The sequence below is a fragment of the Sesamum indicum genome, linkage group LG6 (assembly GCF_000512975.1).
Source record: "Sesamum indicum cultivar Zhongzhi No. 13 linkage group LG6, S_indicum_v1.0, whole genome shotgun sequence".
NCBI lineage: Eukaryota > Viridiplantae > Streptophyta > Magnoliopsida > Lamiales > Pedaliaceae > Sesamum > Sesamum indicum.
The window spans coordinates 5,568,976-5,588,299 of NC_026150.1; the positions used below are offsets into that span (position 1 = coordinate 5,568,976).

General features: G+C 30.7%; 3 protein-coding genes across 3 annotated transcripts in view; all 3 read left to right on the plus strand.

Annotated features, from left to right (window-relative positions):
- The window catches only part of LOC105163839, a gene marked incomplete in the record, with an annotated part of 1,469 nt that extends 1,164 nt beyond the window's left edge, over nucleotides 1-305 (plus strand). The window contains 1 exon segment of the mRNA XM_011082330.2: nucleotides 1-305. Within this exon segment, the coding sequence (XP_011080632.1) occupies nucleotides 1-105 (105 nt within the window).
- On the plus strand, nucleotides 8,691-10,919 carry LOC105163840 (cytochrome b-c1 complex subunit 8). The gene is made up of 2 exons (XM_011082331.2): nucleotides 8,691-8,961; nucleotides 10,570-10,919. The coding sequence occupies exons 1-2, from the start codon at nucleotides 8,792-8,794 to the stop codon at nucleotides 10,616-10,618; spliced, it is 219 nt and encodes a 72-aa protein (XP_011080633.1). The 5' UTR covers nucleotides 8,691-8,791; the 3' UTR covers nucleotides 10,619-10,919.
- On the plus strand, nucleotides 18,254-19,324 carry LOC110012163 (NAC domain-containing protein 55-like). The gene has a single exon (XM_020694886.1). It carries the CDS (start codon nucleotides 18,287-18,289, stop codon nucleotides 19,322-19,324), a length of 1,038 nt encoding a protein of 345 aa, XP_020550545.1. The 5' UTR covers nucleotides 18,254-18,286.

Sequence of the window (19,324 nt, forward strand, 5' to 3'; positions counted from 1 at the left end):
GAGTTGGGGGTGCCGCTGCCGATGACGACGGTGGGGCAAACGAAGGCGCCGGTGGCGTTGGAAACGCGGACGCGGCCGTTGCTGGAGAACGAATTCGTGCCGTAGCCTCCGCCGGTGAAAATTTGTGGTAAAAACTGCATTTTGCTTCGGATTTGCGTCGCAAAATTCCATTCAATTCGATTCTTTCCAATCTTGGTTTGTATTGCTTGATTGAAGTTGATGATAATTTGTCTGGAAATTTTTATGGATGGGAAAAAGGGTAACATGGAAGCCAAGATTCAGGTTCCCTGCTGCAATTTTCATTACAATAATTTCTCGTTTTTTCTTCTGTTCTAATTGTAAAAATGAATTTAATATATGAACTAATTTAGAAATTCCAATAATTAAATAGATAGAAATAGAAAAATATCCATAAACAAGTATCTTAAATTCTTGGAATTTTAGGCAGTTCTTGGGAGAAGTTGAATTAAAGAAAATTATATATGTTTGACATTTTTTTAGGAATAATTACATTACACCCCTAAACTATGCTCTTTTTACACAAATTACCCACCTTTTGTATAATTATACGTACACTCTAAAAAAATGTCAATATTATTATACAAACTATTACTGCCTTTTGGTTGAGGTCTCGGTGGAAGCAAGGCTCTACTACTTTACAATGTCTCTAGTTCCCTATTTATAGACTTGTATAATTAAGAAAAGTAGTCTGAATTGACCATAATGCTTGATTTCTCACTCGTTATTGTTATAATCAACGACCATTTTTAGGGGTATTTGTGTAATCATACTTTTGGTTCGTCCGTCTCATCTTCCTTGATTTATGTTCTTGGTTGATGCTGATGTTGTGTTATTAATGTTGATGACGTGAATCATGTTTTGAAAATCTTGGCGTATCGAATTACATATAAATGTTGTCACATTACGAATAAGTAAAAAAGAAAATAATGGATGAGAATTTTGTTACAAGAACATGGTTTGAGTTAGGGAAGTGAAAAATGTAGGGCGTCATTATGTTTAGGGTTGTTCAATTCTCGGTTAATCGAGTCGAACCCGATGGATTTTTGGGGTGTGAATGCGGGAGAGGGAAAGCAAAGTGTGAAGAAGAGAGGGTGTGGGGGAGTATGTAAATCCAAAAGGACAGCTAATTGATGTAGGAGTTTGTGTTGGCAGACACCGAAAATGACAATTATATGCAACAGAAAAGGAAAATGGTAACATGATGAGACGACACTCTCTCTCTCTCTCACCTCTGGTCTGGACCAACTCACAGCTCTCCCTGCACGTGACGCTTTTCGCTTCTATTTCTACTCTATGTATGGCTGCAATTTCCCAATATTTTAATAATTGTAATCTATTTGGGTTACTCAATGCCTATTGCTTTTAATTAATAATTATATGCTTAAGTCTAATAATTGAATAGTACATCATGATCAATATAATAAAAAAATAATAAAATAAATTATAATTCATGTAAAATGCGACAAATATTTATATATATAATAGAACTAAACTAAAATATCCTTAGTCTTTTCTGAAAAGTTCATAAATGACTAATTGATAATTTGGTGGCATATTCTGACTTATATTAATGGTTGGAGTTGGAATCATTCAATTTTTTTATATAATATATATATATATATATATATTTATTTGAATTTATATCCTACAATTTTTTCTTGAAATATAAAAAGATTCATGTAAAAGTGGGCTAATACAAAAAGATATTAGTAACACCGTTCTATTATCAAATAGGGCTAGTATACTCAACAATTTTTTTTTCGTCTTAATCATTTAATTATGATACGAGCAAAAAATTGCGGTATTTGATTCATTTGAAGTAGAAGTAGCAAAGAAAATCTAGAAGATAAAAGAAGTGCAAATGAGTGAATTGAGAGTATTATTCCTTATTTTCCATGTATAAATGAGAGACTGATATAAAAAAAAAAAGATTTTAAGTACAAAAGCACAGATATTTTTTCAGTTAAAGTGATAGCATGAAGGTAAAAGTTGGAGTATGTAGGCTCAAAGTGTAAAAATATATCTTTTCCCGCTCAGGTGAGCTCTCTATATATTTATAGTTGGACAAGATAAGTTGGTTGGTGAAAATCACGAACTTGGGAAACATAATATCAAAATTGTTAGATGATATTGAATCCCCATCAGATTCGGTGGAGGGCCCTTAGCTGTTGGGGGATCCGTCCCGAACTCAATGGAGGGTTATCTCTTGACAGTTGAAGAATCACAATTTTCGAGGGGCGGTTGGAATCGTCTTCTCCCAACAAAAGTCGAAGCTTTTTGGGGTTTATAAGTTGCTTCTCTCTAAAGTTGCCACATGTCACGAGGCAGAAAACTAACCAGAAGAGAGAGTATTTTTTTTTATTATTATTTTGAATTCCTGCAATGAATTGTAAGTAGCATAAACATATTTAAAGAAATAAGAGCTTACTTTGTGTCGTATGGAGAAGGGCTTTTCTTTAGGTGTCTTCTTGGAGCAAGGCTTGTGTGCCACTATGGAGGAAAGATTGTGTGCCTCTACAGAGGAATGCTTATTTGAGGGTGCCTACTCGGAGCAGGACTCAAGGCCCTATCCAGATTAGCAATAAGATGTCTGCCTGAAAAAGGGTTTATGTGCTTGTATGGAAGACAAGTCTTTTTGTGCCTGTATGGAAGACAAGTCTTTTTGTGCTTACACAAAACAGAGCTTATGCTTTTCAACAAAGAAGAGCCTCCTAATTTAGGCTTGCATGCCTCTAAGGAAGAGGGCTTTTGACGCCTCTACAGATGAAAGCTTTTGACTAGAGGCTTGGAGAAGTACTCTTTTTGAAAATTTAAAATTATTAAATTTTATTTTTAAAGTAATTATGCTTGTAATAGCTTTGAATAATAAGACGTTCGAACTAATAAGATGTTAGAACGTTTTGCATAATAAGCTCCTATCATAATAATGACAAAAATAACCACCAAATGTTAGAATGAATAATCATGTAGTAAATATTTCTACTTAGGGCCAAAAACCATCAATTATATAAAAAGTAAAAATGAATACTAACAAAATAATAAGAGTATTTTGGTCTCGTAAAACATCAAAATTAAATAATTTATTAAAAAATAGATTGAGTTTTTTTTTAAAGAATTTATAGATCCTAAAAATATTTTATTTGGAAATCTTACAAGTTTTATGAGAAAAAAAATACCAAATAATTTAATAAAATCTAAAAACACTCAAATATTTTAAAAAGCTTATAAAGTGAGCCAAACATCCTCAATTTTCACATGAAAAGCTCCTGTCGGTAATTAGAACTGTTAGCTTAGCTATCAAAACATGGCATATATATTTTCCATCGTTGTCATTCTGATCACTGGGCTTGTTTCTCATAAAGCAACCAACACTATTCGTATCGAAATTCCCCAAAATGCTACAACATATCATATGTCGGGTTAATTTCTTTATTATTTACTTTGAGTTATTAGTTGGAGTATCCTATTTCATCATTTTTAATTTTTTATTTATTTTATTTTGAATCGAGTCGATATTAATAATTAAAGTCCGCTATTATAATTAATTGAGGGATAGCAATTCTAATGTTATCTATATCACTTAAGTTCATCACGCTAAGGAAATCTAAAAGTCGTATAAAGACATACAATTTTTTGTATCAAACTTCAAATTAATGTGGACAGTTTTGGATCAATACCCTTGAGTTCGGGTCGTTACAATCCCGGGCCCGATACCTTCACAACTCAATTATGTATGGAGTCATCTTGACCATTCGAATTTTTCATATTTGTGGTTCACGTGAAACTGTATAATTAGAAAAAATTTATAAATAACCACATTCCATGCCCCTAGTAGAAGTTTTGATGTCCCAACATTTCTTACAAGTTTAAATATTTTCACCTTATGTCCCATCTCATTTTGACATCGGATGACTATCACTAAGACCTTTCTCGGATGGTTCTAACGAATTCTAGTCTTATTGATCTTTCTACAGTAAGATTTGAGGCGCATATTTTATTGGGATAATTATACTCATCTCTCCTGAGTTTCAGTATAATTATATGTAGATCTCTTGTAGTTTGAAAAATTATAAATAGTATTTCTAAAATTTGCTTCTGTCTAACAAATAAGTCTTTCTATTAGTCAAAATTTACTGAATTTGCTGTTTTTAACAGAAAAGAGGATAAAAATCTATATTACGTTTTCTTTTTTACTTTTTACTGATTTATTGCAGGTCAAATAGAACTTTTTATGATCAAATTATCCTTATATATTTTTAGACGTTAATATATGTGAGGAGGTATATTTTCACTGTTTTAAAGGTTTAGTCTAAAAAAATTATTTGACCTACAATAAATTGGTAATAAGTCAATCAAGAGTAAATATGAATTTTCATTCAACTTTTTTTATTAATATTAACAAATTCAGTAAATTTTGACTAACGGAATGACCTATTTGTTAGATAGAAACAAACATCAAGGGTACTAAATATAATTTTTCAAATCACAACAGATCTACGTGTAATTATATCGAATTTTAGAGGAGGGGGGTGTAATTATGCCTTTTTAATTTGCTCATTCGGGAAGCATAATTAATTCATGTTCGTCGATCACTTCAACACAAACTTAGCTAAAAATAGTAACAACAATACGTAAATTTAATGGAATGAGTTCTTTTAAATTATTATTAGAAAAAATGCAAGCAATCCTTTTTTGATATTGCAAATAATCAACTCCTATAAAAAAGAAAAAAAAATAACAATTTTTCTTCCTGTATTTTTAAAAATGCAGCAATTTACGCCCCTGTGTTTTTCAAAATGAAACAATTTACGTTCCTATCTAAGGAGGTAAATTGCTTCATTTGTTAAAAATACAGGGAATAAATTGTTATTATTTTTTCATAGAGGAATAATCTACTTCTTTATAGTATTACACGATGGTATATTGCATTAAACCCAATTATTATTATTAGGGAGTAATGTATCAAAATGGTAAAATTTGAGGGTCTCAAGTGAATTATAGCTTGATTTTTAGTCATATTTACCTTTAATCCCACAAAAATTCTCTTCTTCAAAAAGCTAAGGAAATGTATGAATTTAAAATGTTTGATTAAGTTATAAAATCTTTATCAAGATTTCTTTTTGTTGTATAATAACATTAAAATAAATCATAGAATGTTCAACTACAACACTTTAATTGATAATTTGTTTTATAATTTCAGTTCTATTGTTTATGTTCAAAAGTACAAGAAGAAATATAACATTTATTCATGATATGATTACAAATAAATAGTCGTAGTAAATAATTATTGACCACAATAATGCAACAATTGTTAGTCTTTATTTTTACGAATTTGACTAAAACATTTGTAGCCATAAAAAAAAATAATTTTTATTGTGAATATTTTAAATTTTTAGATTAATAATTATTTATCATAATTTTAATTAATTCATAACCAATAAAATTTATTGATTCTTGAAAATAATACAAGTGATTTGAGATACAATATCAAATTCAAAACAAAGCTCCAAAGCAATCTTTGACCACTTCATTGTTGGATGAATTGATTTTTATATTAATAAAATAAGAAACTCAATCTTAATAAATGTTTAAATAATTTCAAATTTCGATTTTTTTTGTATTATTTAAAATCGAGCCTTTAATAAATGTTAATAAATTCCTACACGCTTGCTCTACCAAAAAGAACATTGAATTTTTCCTATACCATAAATGACGACAACTTAAATTTTATGATAAATTAATATTGCAAAAACTTAAATTTTAATTAACCAATATTTAACATAATTTTAATTAAAATCAAAACATTTACTATAATTTATAATTATTTTTAAGATAAGACAACAATTTCTACTATACAATAAACCAACTCCTATTATACAGCAAACAACATCCACGTACCTGACGTGGTTCAAAACCCATGAACTTTAAGATCATGCGGCCTCAACTTTACCAATTGAACTAAACCTTATTGACTTCTATAATTTCTTTCTAATTATATCTAATATTTCGACTTCATTTACAAAAACAACGCTAACTATCGTTATTTGATTGTAATTAATTTGTATTCACTTTATTTTTTTTTAATTTTTGAGAATGATAATTAATTATTGAAAATTTGAAATCTGAAGTTGGGAATGTGAATGAGAGCGGAGACTGAAAGGGTCTAATGATGATGGGCGCGCATAAAGGGGAGACATGATTAAGTTGAGTAGTAGGTGAGTTTGTCTGATTGGAGCAGTTTCTGGATATGAATAAAGATGGGTATTATTGCCAAAAAGTTTACATCACAACATGTTTGCTCTAGAAAGAAAATAATAATAATAAATAACAATATTGAACTCTCTTCAAATTTTATATAATAAGAAGGGACAATTATATTCTTTTTCTTGATATTTAGTATAATTATACGTAAAATTTCTTTGATTTAGAAAATTACATCTAGTATTATTAAGATTTGATTCCGTCTATCAAATAAATTTTTTTGTTAATCAAAATTTACTAAATTTGTTAATATTAATAAAAAGAAAAGAACAAAACTCCATATTTACCTTTGATTAGACTTATTGCAGGTTAAAGAAATCTTTTCACGACAAACATAAAGAGAATTTGTAACCTCTCTAGAAAATATGAACACTCCACTGAAATTTTAAACAAGATGACATAAGGGCAAGTTACTAATTCAACTAAAATTTTCAAATGAATTGGAATAACATTCGGGCAAGTTCCTAATAACCTCTACGATCTCATAGTAAAAATCACCCATATCACACTGTTGAAAATAGCAAAAAAATAAAAAAATAAAAAAAATATCACAAACACCTCCCATAGAAGAAGGGGCTCGATGGATTATGTGTTAAGGAAGACCCTCAGCCATAGGGCGAGAACCAAAACTTGGTCGAGGTGGTCTGGCCAAGGCGAATGGCCTAAAGTGGTGGTTGGGGCCACGATGCCTAGGTCGAGAGACCAAAACTTGATCGAGGCAAATTGCCTAATAATGGTGGTCGAGGAGTCAGGAGGAAATTGAAGAAAAGAAAAAAAAAAAGAAAAAATCCGAAAGAATAAAAAATAAAATATACATGTTGTAGTCATATTAATAATATATTCACATTGAAGAAAATATTAATAATAAAAAAAGATGTAGACACATAGAATATTGACTGAGGTCTTTTTCAAGCTTATATACAAAGACATGTTTACACATGCCAATGTTCCAAGTGGACCAAGCCTATGGGCAAAAAGTCCTTATCTTCTTTGAAAATATTCGAGCGTTCTGACTTGTTGATGGAAAAAAAAAATATATAAATACCACATAACACAAGATGGAGATTGATATGGAGAAAGTATTTCTGTAATTTTGAGAGATTGTTCAAAATGTCATTAATTTTTTTTAAAAATTGAATGGAATTATTATTTTACTTTGAATCAATAATTATTTGCTATAAAAATGTGAAAGCTGTAAAAAAACTAAGGTGAAGTTGCATATTTTTACCTCGTTAAATTTAAATGAAGAGGTACAGGAACTAGAAGGTAGTAAGCACCAATATTGATATGTATCAATATGCTTATACATATATTATGTTATGAGTTTAATTAAAATGTGTATATATATATATATATATTAAATAATATAAGCAAATATCTCAAATTGATTGTAGATAAGGAGCTTGAGCTTATAAGCCTAAAGGCTTCGTGTTCTTAGCAAGACGCTTAGTGAGTGTTTGCGAAAACTTCTACTTTTAAAAAAATATTTTTTATAAAAACAAGTTGAAAGTTGTAGTGGAATTAAAAGTGGATAGTATTTGTAAAAGAAATAAAAAGCAAACAAAAACTACATTTTGGGTAGTTTTTAGAAAAAAATCACTTCTAAAATAAATTTCTTGATTAAAAATTATTTTGTCCCTATTTGTTAAAAAAATACTTTTTTTTGCTTATATTTGCATTTGTTGTTTGCCGAAAATAATTATTTTTTTTATAAAAAATAATAAATTTTATTTTGATTAGTGTATTTCATATTTCATTTTTCTGAAATATTAATAGAAAAAATAAATATTTAATTTAATAATGCTCCCACTTATTAAGTAATACAATTGTTGATTTATACGCAATCATTTAATTTGCACGAATGAAAAAAATCATTTTGTTAATTAATCATAACCAGTTAATTTGTATTTTTTAATGATAAAGGAATAATATAATTAGGTTATAACATTTATATTTGTTACAACATTTTGAGGTTAAATTTGACGAGAGCACACAATGGCTAATGAAGAGGTCTTTGATAAGAAGGCAAAGTTCAAGTACAGAGGTAGTTATTGTAATTGTGAGTTATAGTAATTTATTTAATATTTTTAGTTATATGATATACTGATTTAAATTTTCAAAGTATTTGTATAATCATATGAAAATACTAAATTTTTTTTTTAAAAAAAAGAGGATCATGATTTCTTTAAGGCATGCTTTTGCCAAAAAAAAGAAAAACGGAAATAAGGGTAAGAACAATCCAGGAGATATTGAAATTGGGCTTTGGGGCAACAGTGAAGTGCAAGAATTGGAAAAAACCATGTTGTCTAAATGATGGGCTGTAGGGATACAGCCCAAAAATGATCCAAAGACATTCCAAACAAAGCCTAGTTTGGGGGAGTGAGCGACCTGCGATTTACCCTTATTCGTCCAATCGGCTTTTCCATTGCCATTTGTTGTATCGTCTTGTGTAATTCTTCTCTGGGTAGCGAGAAGTTTCCTGAAACCGTGCGAATTTCTAGAGAGAGAAATGGGGAAGCAGCCGGTGAGGATGAAGGCGGTGGTCTACGCCCTATCGCCCTTCCAGCAGAAGGTGATGCCGGGCCTCTGGAAAGATCTCCCCGGCAAAATCGGCCACAAGATCTCTGAAAATTGGCTCAGCGCCACTCTCTTGCTTGGCCCTCTTGTAGGCACCTACTCGTAAGTATATCGCGCGCGTGCGCACTCACACATATACATATAGTATATTGCTCTTTTATTTGTTAGATCGTGTTGAAGGTATGTGGTTTGTGTCTGAATCTGCAACAGTATGCCCTTTTTTTTTTTAATTTTTTTAACATGAGGATGGTGGATATATGGCGAATTAATATTTCTTGAATTATTATTTGTTTTAATGGTAATATGTGCAGATTTGTTGTTATATTGAAGATAACCATCATGATATACTATTATGATTCTTTTTTCTTTTCTGGGATTGTGTAATTATTGTTGGAAGTCAGGCCAAAGATTGTAGTTTGATAGCTATCTTTGAATGACAATGCAAATTAAGTGCTAGTGGTTCTTGTAAATGTTTATGCTTTAGACTCTATGCGGACTGGAAATGATTGCGTATGTTTTTGATGAAAATGTTGTATCTACACCTGGAATGGCCCTTTAGAATCATCGAAATTGATGTACCCGGATGTTGCTTCTTGACTAACAAAGTAGCTGGGGAGTCAAAAGTCAAAGAAACTTTCCAGTTTGTTTCCCCTATATCGTTTGCAATTGCTACATGATGCTATTAAATGAAGTCGTATGTGCATATATTGCAAAGATATTTTGGCACCAAGCCAAGATTTAAGATTGGCCGGTACGGTGTGATACTTTTTATACTTGAGACGAAACCAGAATGTTGTTTTACATCTAGCTCAAGTCTTATTCAGATTCTTGTGGGCTGTGCATCAACTCTACAGCACCTATGTGACTCTGTCGTGTATAAGTGTCTTTCGTTTGTCGGGGTGTTATATTGTTATTCTTTCTTTGTGGGTGAGATTAGATATAGGTATCTTTAGACATTTTGTTGTGGGAAAAGGTATTGGATTTGAGGCATATGGAGACAACTGGGAATTTTTTGCAGTTTAGGTCCAACAGTGTTGGCGAGAGCATGATGTGTCTTATCATCCATACCGTAGACCTCTCATGGGAAATGGCACTACTTATATAAGACACAATTCTGGAATCACTAATCCTCTGCTGAAATACCGTTGAAAGTTATCTTTTTTTTTTTTTTTGAAAATGATAGTTGAAATATAGCAGTGAGTATCTTGTTGCTCAAGGGTGATAAATTGTTTATTTTTCTTATTTAATAGTATTTTTGAATTCTGGAATACAACCTCAGTTTGTAATACGACGAAGGCAGGTTGAACTTGCTTCTTATTACCATATTGCCTACTAGCATCTTCCTGCCTGTGGTATGCATCACCTCTTAAACTCTAATTGCTACATTACCCTATAAAATTGGAGTTTGTGTTCCGGTTTTCTTACCTATGAACACAACTTAGTATCGCATGATTTGCCTTGTTACTTCCACGGTTCAACCCAAGTCCTCTGATATCTCTGTTTTAATCTCTGTATTAAGTGTAGAATTAATACTACGGCGATCGTCTGCAGTTAAGTTAATTCCTTGGAAAGGCAAAGATCGGCCCTATCACAACAATCTTGTTTAATGATTACAGGACGCTGCAAATGCTACATGTTTATTGCCCTCTATTCTCTGTCTAGCGAGTGTCTTGAGGATGTAATTCACTTCCTTCTATTGTGTGCTTGTAGGTATGTCCAGTGGTACCAAGAAAAGGAGAAGATGGAGCACCGATACTGAAGTTGACGTGCTGAAATTCTCGAAGCAAAACTCCATTTTCGAATTTTACCAGTCAATAAGCTGCGTTTTGTTCGCCCTGCTGCTGCTGCGGTGGTCATCTGTTAGTACTGAAGATATCAGTTTTTCTTGACCTTTATCATATGTATTAATCGAAATGCTTGAAGATTCATGACTTTGTTCTCGCATTTTATGATTCCATGGACATAGAATGATACTGCATGTTGTCTCTGTGACACAGTTGTTGCTTCCATGGTCCGATGCTTAGGGTTAATTACAAAACTTCCCTTAAGGTTTGTCCAAATTCTTGCTTCCATGGTCCGATGTTTAGGGTTAATTACAAAACTTCCCTTAAGGTTTGTCCAAAATCCTGATACCTCCCGTTAGGAGAATCATAATTATGGATTCATCCTTTTATAATACAAACGTTTGCTTTTGACCTCCTTACGGTAGGAATGGCAATGGCGTCGGTACGAGATGGGTTTTGGATCCAGTGGACACGATAAGCCTGATTAATATTTTAAAATATTAAAAAAAATTAAAATAATTCTACTGTAACTTTATAAATTTGAAATAATAATTTTATTGAATGGTTAATAATTTTTTTTTAAGTTTACAAGTTCATGTTTAAAGCATTAAAATATTAAAATTTTTAGAATATTATATGTTATACAAAAACCAAAAGGTTTATAAACTGTCTATATAATTATTTTAATTTATAAAAATATTAAGGTTATATATTATGTATTTTATATAAATATATATAAAATATACAAAAAATTAATCACAAAAAGGTACTCATGGTGGGTTCAAGGCGGGTTTTGGACCTATCTCGGGATCTGATTAAAGCTTCAAAACCCCCTTAATCGAGGCCTTACGGGTAATGAAGTTGACGGAAAAACTCAAATCAATCTTTCAATAGGGTTAAATATGAGGATAAATTACAATTATTTTTCGAAATTTTTGACATAATTATAAATATTTTATATGGTAATTATTTTATTATTACGGTGAACTGATAAGAAGTACTTTTGAGTTATAAATTATAATTTTACATATTATTTAAAAAATTCAAAGGATTTTATGAATTTATGACTTATGACTTATTTAGCATACTTACCTTTGAATTATTTTTACATTTTTCAAATGTGTTTTTTTTTCAAAAGACAAAATCATCAAGAATTAACTAATACATTTACCTCACTATTTAGGGTTACAGAGGGGTATTTAATTTTAGTTCGTACGCACACTATTTTTTGTGTTTCTTCTTGTTCTGATCGAAGCCAAAAAACACCGACACAATTGTACAGACGATCACTTTTAATATTTGTACGCAATTATCTTAATCTTTATAATAGTTGATTGCATTTTTTTTTACTAATATATTTTAAAATTTATAATGATAAATTATTTGAATTACAAATAGGGTGCAAAAAACTTTGCAAAAAGAATATATAATAATAATAATACGTATATCTATATATTCTTCTTCTTATTATTATACTATATAATAATATAGAATAATATTATTATATATATATATATGCTATCATTAAATAACACATGCTTTGTTGTAAATTACATTAAAAGGTTTTGAAGCTGATGCATTTTGCTGATGATAATTTATGTGGATTGTAATCAAGATGACCATTTAAGAGATGATTAAATGGCTCATCGATCACATTTTATTTACGTGAAAGATAGGTTAAGAATTCAAATTTTAAAGGAAGAATTGGAAAAGTAACTATCATCCTTTTTTAAAATATAAAAAGAAAAAAGAAAATCGAGATGATCATCCACTTTTCTATTCACATGACGTAGCTTACTTGTTTTCCTAAATCACAGTAAAAGTTTTTTTTTTTTTTTTTCACAATGTATATGGATACTCGTAGTTCACATCAACTTTAAAATAACCATTCGTAACAGTTTTGACTGATGTAATACATGTCTTGTATCGATTGGTAATAAGTATTGCCTAATTATTTATAATGTATGAATACTTTAAAAAATGACTGGATGTAATATTCAACACTACATCCTTCTATTTAAAAATATAAAATAAAAAAAAGGAAATGATACGATGTTGAACGGACGTGTCTGATACGTTTCGGACACATTTAAATTCTTTCTTTATGATTTTAAAATTTTTGAGCCTTTTTTTTTTTAAGAGAAAGAGTTTTGCTGTTAATAATAATAAAAGGAATTAATTCATCGCACCCAGACTAAAAGTTTTGATGAAATTAATGAAAATTCGAGAGATGGTCATATTGATCTAACTAATTTGAATGACTACAAATTTTTTCATTGCATACTTTTTAAAATAAATTAATTATATATATTTTTGAAGCTACATTAGGTTAAAATTTTAGATGTAAGATATGCTTATTTTATGTTTTGTCTTGCTATTTTTCATATTGCATATTTTAATTTTATGAGAATTAATTGAGAATATATATTTAATAAAAAAATATATTAAATATAGCCATATCAGTGCCGTGTAGTGTCCTAATTCTTTTATATTTTTCGTATTGCCGTGACAGTGTCATATTATGTCCATGCTGCCGTGTCAGTGTTCATGCATCATATCGAACCAAGTAATGTGGTTATTGTTATTTCACGTTTTTGCAATGTCACATGTACAAGTGATGTATAATCCATATTAATATAAAAGAGAAAGACACTTTTTACTCACACACAACAATTATTGACACTACTACACAACAATTACTGACACTGCTACACCAGCATTTTTGTTGTGCCGATGATATTTTAAATTAATTTTTCTTTTTTTTAAAAATATATATGATATGTTGATTTATATATTTTATCATTATTTTAAAATATAAAAAAATATTTTATGCAAGTAAAAATAATGTACCGTGATTATTAATTAATATCTATAGATATGAAGTGTAATAATATTTAAAGGGTTAAATTCATTTTGACCCCCTGTGATATAACAAAATATCAAAAACCCCCTTATGAAATTTTTACTGTAAAAAATCACCATGATGTTACCAATATATAACCACACCGCCCTTTGGTCAATTTGAGTCTTTTTTTTAGATACGATGACTAAAATACCCCTTCTAGTCAATCGGTCAACTAGGTTTATTAATATATAATTATTTTAATTTATAATATATATAATTTATAATTATTAACATATATTTATAATACATATAATTATAATTTATAAAAAAATTCAAAAATAACAATTATACCCCACCCCCACCCCATCTTAATTTAAATAAAATAATTTTTTATTATATAAATAATTAAGTAATTATTATATAAAAGAATATTTTATTATTAATAGAAATATATAATATTTTAATTAAATAATTATTATATAAAATAATATTTACCTTAATTATATATAAAATTAACTTTAATTTAATTAAAATAATATTTTATCATATAAATAATTAAGTAATTATTATATAAAAGAATATTTTATTATTAATAGAAACATATAATATTTTAATTAAATAATTATTATACAAAATAATATTTAATTATTAAATACTTATATATAATATTATATATTAAATGTGAGAGAAGGGAAAAAATGTAAAAAAAAAAGGCACTTTTATAGGAATATCGCAGTTAAAGTGCGTGTGGCCCAATTCTTGTACGGAGGGGGTTTTTTGAACTTTATTTTATATCATAGGGGGGCTATTTGACACTTTAATTTTCATAGAGGGGTTTTTGTACATTTCTATTATCACAGGGGGTCTCTGAATTTTTCTCCATATGTAAATCTCAATGATGGAGCATTTTAGAGCTCCTAAAATGGACAAAAGTATAGTAGAATTTAGGGACAAATTTTCCGGAGGCATCCGTTGGAAATTTGCGTCCTAATTTTAGATAATCGATAAAATTTTTTGGGTAGGATATGCAACGGTAAAATTGTCTAGAGTTTAAAAACTAAATTAAGGATGGATTTTGTGACAAAAGCTATCCCAAACAACTATCACTTTCCAACAGTATTTGGGACGGTTTTATACACAGAAATCATCCCAAAAATTTTGACTTGGATGACATATCCATCGAAAAAAGTCACGTCATAAATAATAGACATATCATCGCTATATCCATTAAGAAGTCCGTCCTAATGTGTTATGTCAATATGTAAAAAATCCGCCGTGATTGAAAACCAAGCATCTACCTTTTCATCACCTAGGCAGATATTTTGGCTGCTTGTGCTGACTTCCGACGAGGAGCTGTTGTAATTTTGATTATAAGTTACACGTTAAATCCATAAATTGAGAAGAAAGAATTGAGAGAAATGAATATCCCACATAGGAATATGATGGGAAATAAAGGGGCACTGATGTGTTTATAAGATGGATGTGGGGGTCAATGTCTTTTTACGTTCAAGTTGTCTGACATTAGTTTATAACCAAAATAAATTTCTTATATTAAATACAAGCCCAAGTTGTATTTGAAGTGGTATGGAGATTAGAGTGAATATGTGATTGCCCCACACGCACGATACCATTGCTTGCTCCCCTAGCTTTGCGGGTGTGGGCGTTAGGACAAATATCTCAATTTTAGGATATATTTTTTTTTTGTTGTAGTAGAAATATTTAAATTTATCCGGAGATGATTTGAATTAACAGTTTTCAGCCAAATGATTTTAAAATTTCATTTAGTTGTTTGATATGTAGTTTTAAAACTGCTCGATCGTTATTGGCCGTTGCTGGTAGTTTCGGCTGGAGGTTCAATGTCCAACTTAAATGTCAGAATTAATGCTGCTGCAAAGGGAGTGCTTATAACAGGCTAATCCTCCCTCATTTTTAGAACACACCACAACCAAGAATATTTCTCTTATCTCGTCTCTCTCTCTTAAGTTCTCTCTCAAATTCATATTTTGAGCTCTAATTTTGGTAAAAAGCTATTGAGTGTTGTTCGAGGTGTTTGACAGTCTAAGTACAATATTGAACAAACGGACACAATCTTATCCTAGAAAGAATTGCATAGCACTCGGTGAACTTTTGGATGGGATGTATAATTTTTTCAAGTCAAGTAGATTTTCTGCGATTTGATTAGTGTGCAATTTTGATTGAACCAAGAGTTGTTTCAATACAACTCTCATTGTAAGTTATCCTTTAATTTGACCTCTAGTTTCGGTAAAAAAAGGCTACTAAGTGTTGTTTGAGGTGTTTGTCAGTATAAGTGCAATACTGAACAAACGATAACCATTTTATTCTGCAAGGAATTGCGTAGCACCCAGTGCATTTTTGGTCAGAACGTATAATTTCTTCAAGGCAAATAGATTTTTTGCAATTCGGTTAGTGTGCAATTTCCGTTGGACATAGAGTTGTTGCGATACAACTCCTGTTGTAAGTTATCATTTAATTTTATCGTAAAACAACATATTTAACTGTTGTCGCTATTATTTTGTTCCCAATGTCAGTATTTGTGTTTTGATTTTAAATTTGGTTATATATCCGATTATCAATTCCAAAACAAAATGTATATTCTTTATGAAAATTTCCCGACAATTGTGAAGAAATTATAAAATTTTAGAAATTGAGTTTGTTGGATCTTAAATAGTTTTAAATTATTGGTTTCGAATTCGGATTTTGTGTTTTTATATCTGAATAAATATAACTGATCATGCTTAGACTTTATTATAACTGGAACCAAGTCACTTTTGAAAAATAAGTTTGAAATGAAGGATATGAGTGAGGCTGATGTAGTTCTAGGTATCAAGTCGATTTGTTCAACTGATAAGATAGCCATTTCTCAATCTCATTATGTTGAGAAGATAAATGGGAAATTTGGTTATTAGAACAGTAAATTGCTAAGACCTCATATGATCCTTTTGTGGCTTTATTAAAAAAAGAAAGTGGTAGCACAACTAAGATATTGCCAAATCATTGGTAGTTTGTAGTACTTGGCAAATGACACGAGACTAGATATATCATTTTCTGTGTCAATGTTGGCTAGACAATAGTCGTTCAGACAGAACTTATTGGGGAGCTTTGGATAGGGTACTAAGCTACCTGAAGGGCATGGTATCACTAGTCATACATTATGGTAGATCCCATACTGTTCTTGAGGGATATATTAATGATAGCTGGATAGTTAAAAATTCCGATAGTAATGGGCGTTTAGGTATGTTCTTACCTTAGGTGGGATCACAATCTCCTGGAAGCCTGTAAAACAGACTTTGATAACCTGGTCTACTTTTGAAATCGAGTTATTTGTGTTGGATACGGCTGGTAACGAAGTAGAATGGTTATATGGGTGGTTATCACAACTTTTCATTATAAATCAGCCTCTTCCACCTATTGTTGTAAATTGTGATAATACCACAATTGCGAAGATTTGGAGTCAGAAATACCCCAAAAGACCAAAAGACGCATCCAAATTAAACTGAAGTTTATAAGGACATTAGTGTCAGATAAAGTTATAGGCATTGACTATGTGAGAAAGGACAATGTGACAGATCCTTTGACAAAAGGATTAGATTTGTCAGTATAAGTGCAATTTTCATTGAACCAAAAGTTGTTACGATACAATTTTTGTTGCTAAGTGTTGTTTGAGGTGTTTGTCAGTATAAGTGCAATACTGAACAAACGATAACCGTTTTATTCTGCAAAAGGAATTGCGTAGTACCCGGTGCACTTTTGGATGGAATGTATAATTTTTCAAGACGAAAAGATTTTCTGCGATTCGGTTAGTGTGCAATTTCAATTGGACATAGAGTTGTTATGATACAACTCTAATTGTAAGTTATATTTTAATTTTATCGTAAAACAACATATTTAACTGTTGTCGTGATTTTTTTATTCCAATGTTGCTATTATATATATAATAATGTATATAATATATAAAATTAATGTAATATATATCATAATATAATATATATAATATAATATAATATAAAATGAGAAAAGTAGGCTGACCGCCAGTCTTTTCTCGTCAAGGAGGCTGACGTTCAGCTTTGAAAGAAGAGAAATTTGTTATTTTTTTTTTTAGTAAAAAAGTTTGGGTCACTCGATCTATTTATTAAAAAAAATACTTTTTGAATGTCCACGATTAGGCATAAAAGTATTATATGATGTAAATAAATTATATTTTATAATTTTCATTTTTGAATAATAAAAAAATAATTAAATCTATCACCACAGACATGTCATAATTATCTACGGTGATAGTTTTATATACAATTAATAATATATTATAATAAATTAGAATTATTGTTATTTATTATATAATTTTAGCAGTAAACTTTAAAATTATTACTTGATAATGTGTGACTTATATTACATCTTTTTATCCTGCGAATAACGGATAATGTTAGTTATTTAATCATACAAAACTTATAATTATCTTATCATATTGATGATGGATATTGTAGGTTAGTTTTAATTAGTTAGAGGATAATTTTATTTACCTTTTTTCTATTTAATAAGTAAGCTAAAAACACCTGTAAACACTCAAGAAACCATATATGTGCATTATATCCAAAGATTGAAATACCGAAGAAATCATATTAGTTGTAAATTAGATGGCAACAGTCTCTAAACTGATTGGACGCCAAGAACGACTAAGATTATAAATACCTCGTACAGTTAATTCGTTTGTTGTTACTTTTTTTCTGCATACAAAAAAGAGAGTAAAATCATAGAAGAGATCAGAAAAGAGAGAGAGAGAATGATGATCATCCCTCCAGGGTTTCACTTCGCGCCCACCGATCAAGAACTCATCACTTTCTACCTCTCAAGAAAGGCGATGGGCCTGCATCTGCCATGGAGTCCCGTGTTGGAGAAGACCATTTACGGTGAAAAAGCAGATCCATGGGATGTTTTCGCCGACGTTCCATGGGATACTTCCGTCAGTACTGGAGAGGGCAAGGGATGCAAGAACGTCAAGAGTGTCATCTACGTTTTCACCAAGTTGTCGAAAGTTAATGGCAAGACCCGGATTGCAAGAACTGCAGGGTGTGGTACGTGGGACGGCCAAACTGGTGGAAGAGAAATATACAACAATTCCCGACAACTAATCGGCCTGATGAAGATGTTTAGCTTTACTGTGAAGAAATCTCCTCGTGATGGCAGAAAACAACGTGATCACTGGATCATGCACGAGTATTCGCTTGCCGGGGTTTCGTTGAACTGTGAGTTGCCATACAAGGACTATGTGATTTGTAGGATCACGAGATCGTCGAAGGAATCGGTTCGTGGAGAATGTTCGAGTTTGAGTACATGTGGGGAGAATCAATTGTCGAACGATAATGAGTTGTGGAAAAAAAGATCAGCTGCACAACCCCAAGAAGTTACAAGTCAAAAGAAGCAGAAGGTGGACAGCACGAGCCTGCATGTACTGGAAGAGAGATCAACTACTTACGTCGGCCCTTCTGGTGATAACTTCGCCTGGACGCCAGATTTTGGTTATGCCAATGCGGGAGCGCCACAACAGCTCCCTATGCCGGTTGATGGATGCTTGATGCCTCAGCATGATCAGCTCGATGGACAGGACTGCTCATATCAAGAAGATGACTCTTTGCTTGATCTTCTTTTGGAGTTGGAGGATAAAGATGGATCCTTGTTCGACTTTCATTTGGATGACGAAGATGCATCTGGATCCTTGTTCGACTTTCATTTGGATGACGAAGATGCATCTGGATCCTTGTTCGACTTTCATTTCGATGACGAAGATGCATCTGGATCCTTGTTCGATCTTAGTTCTTAA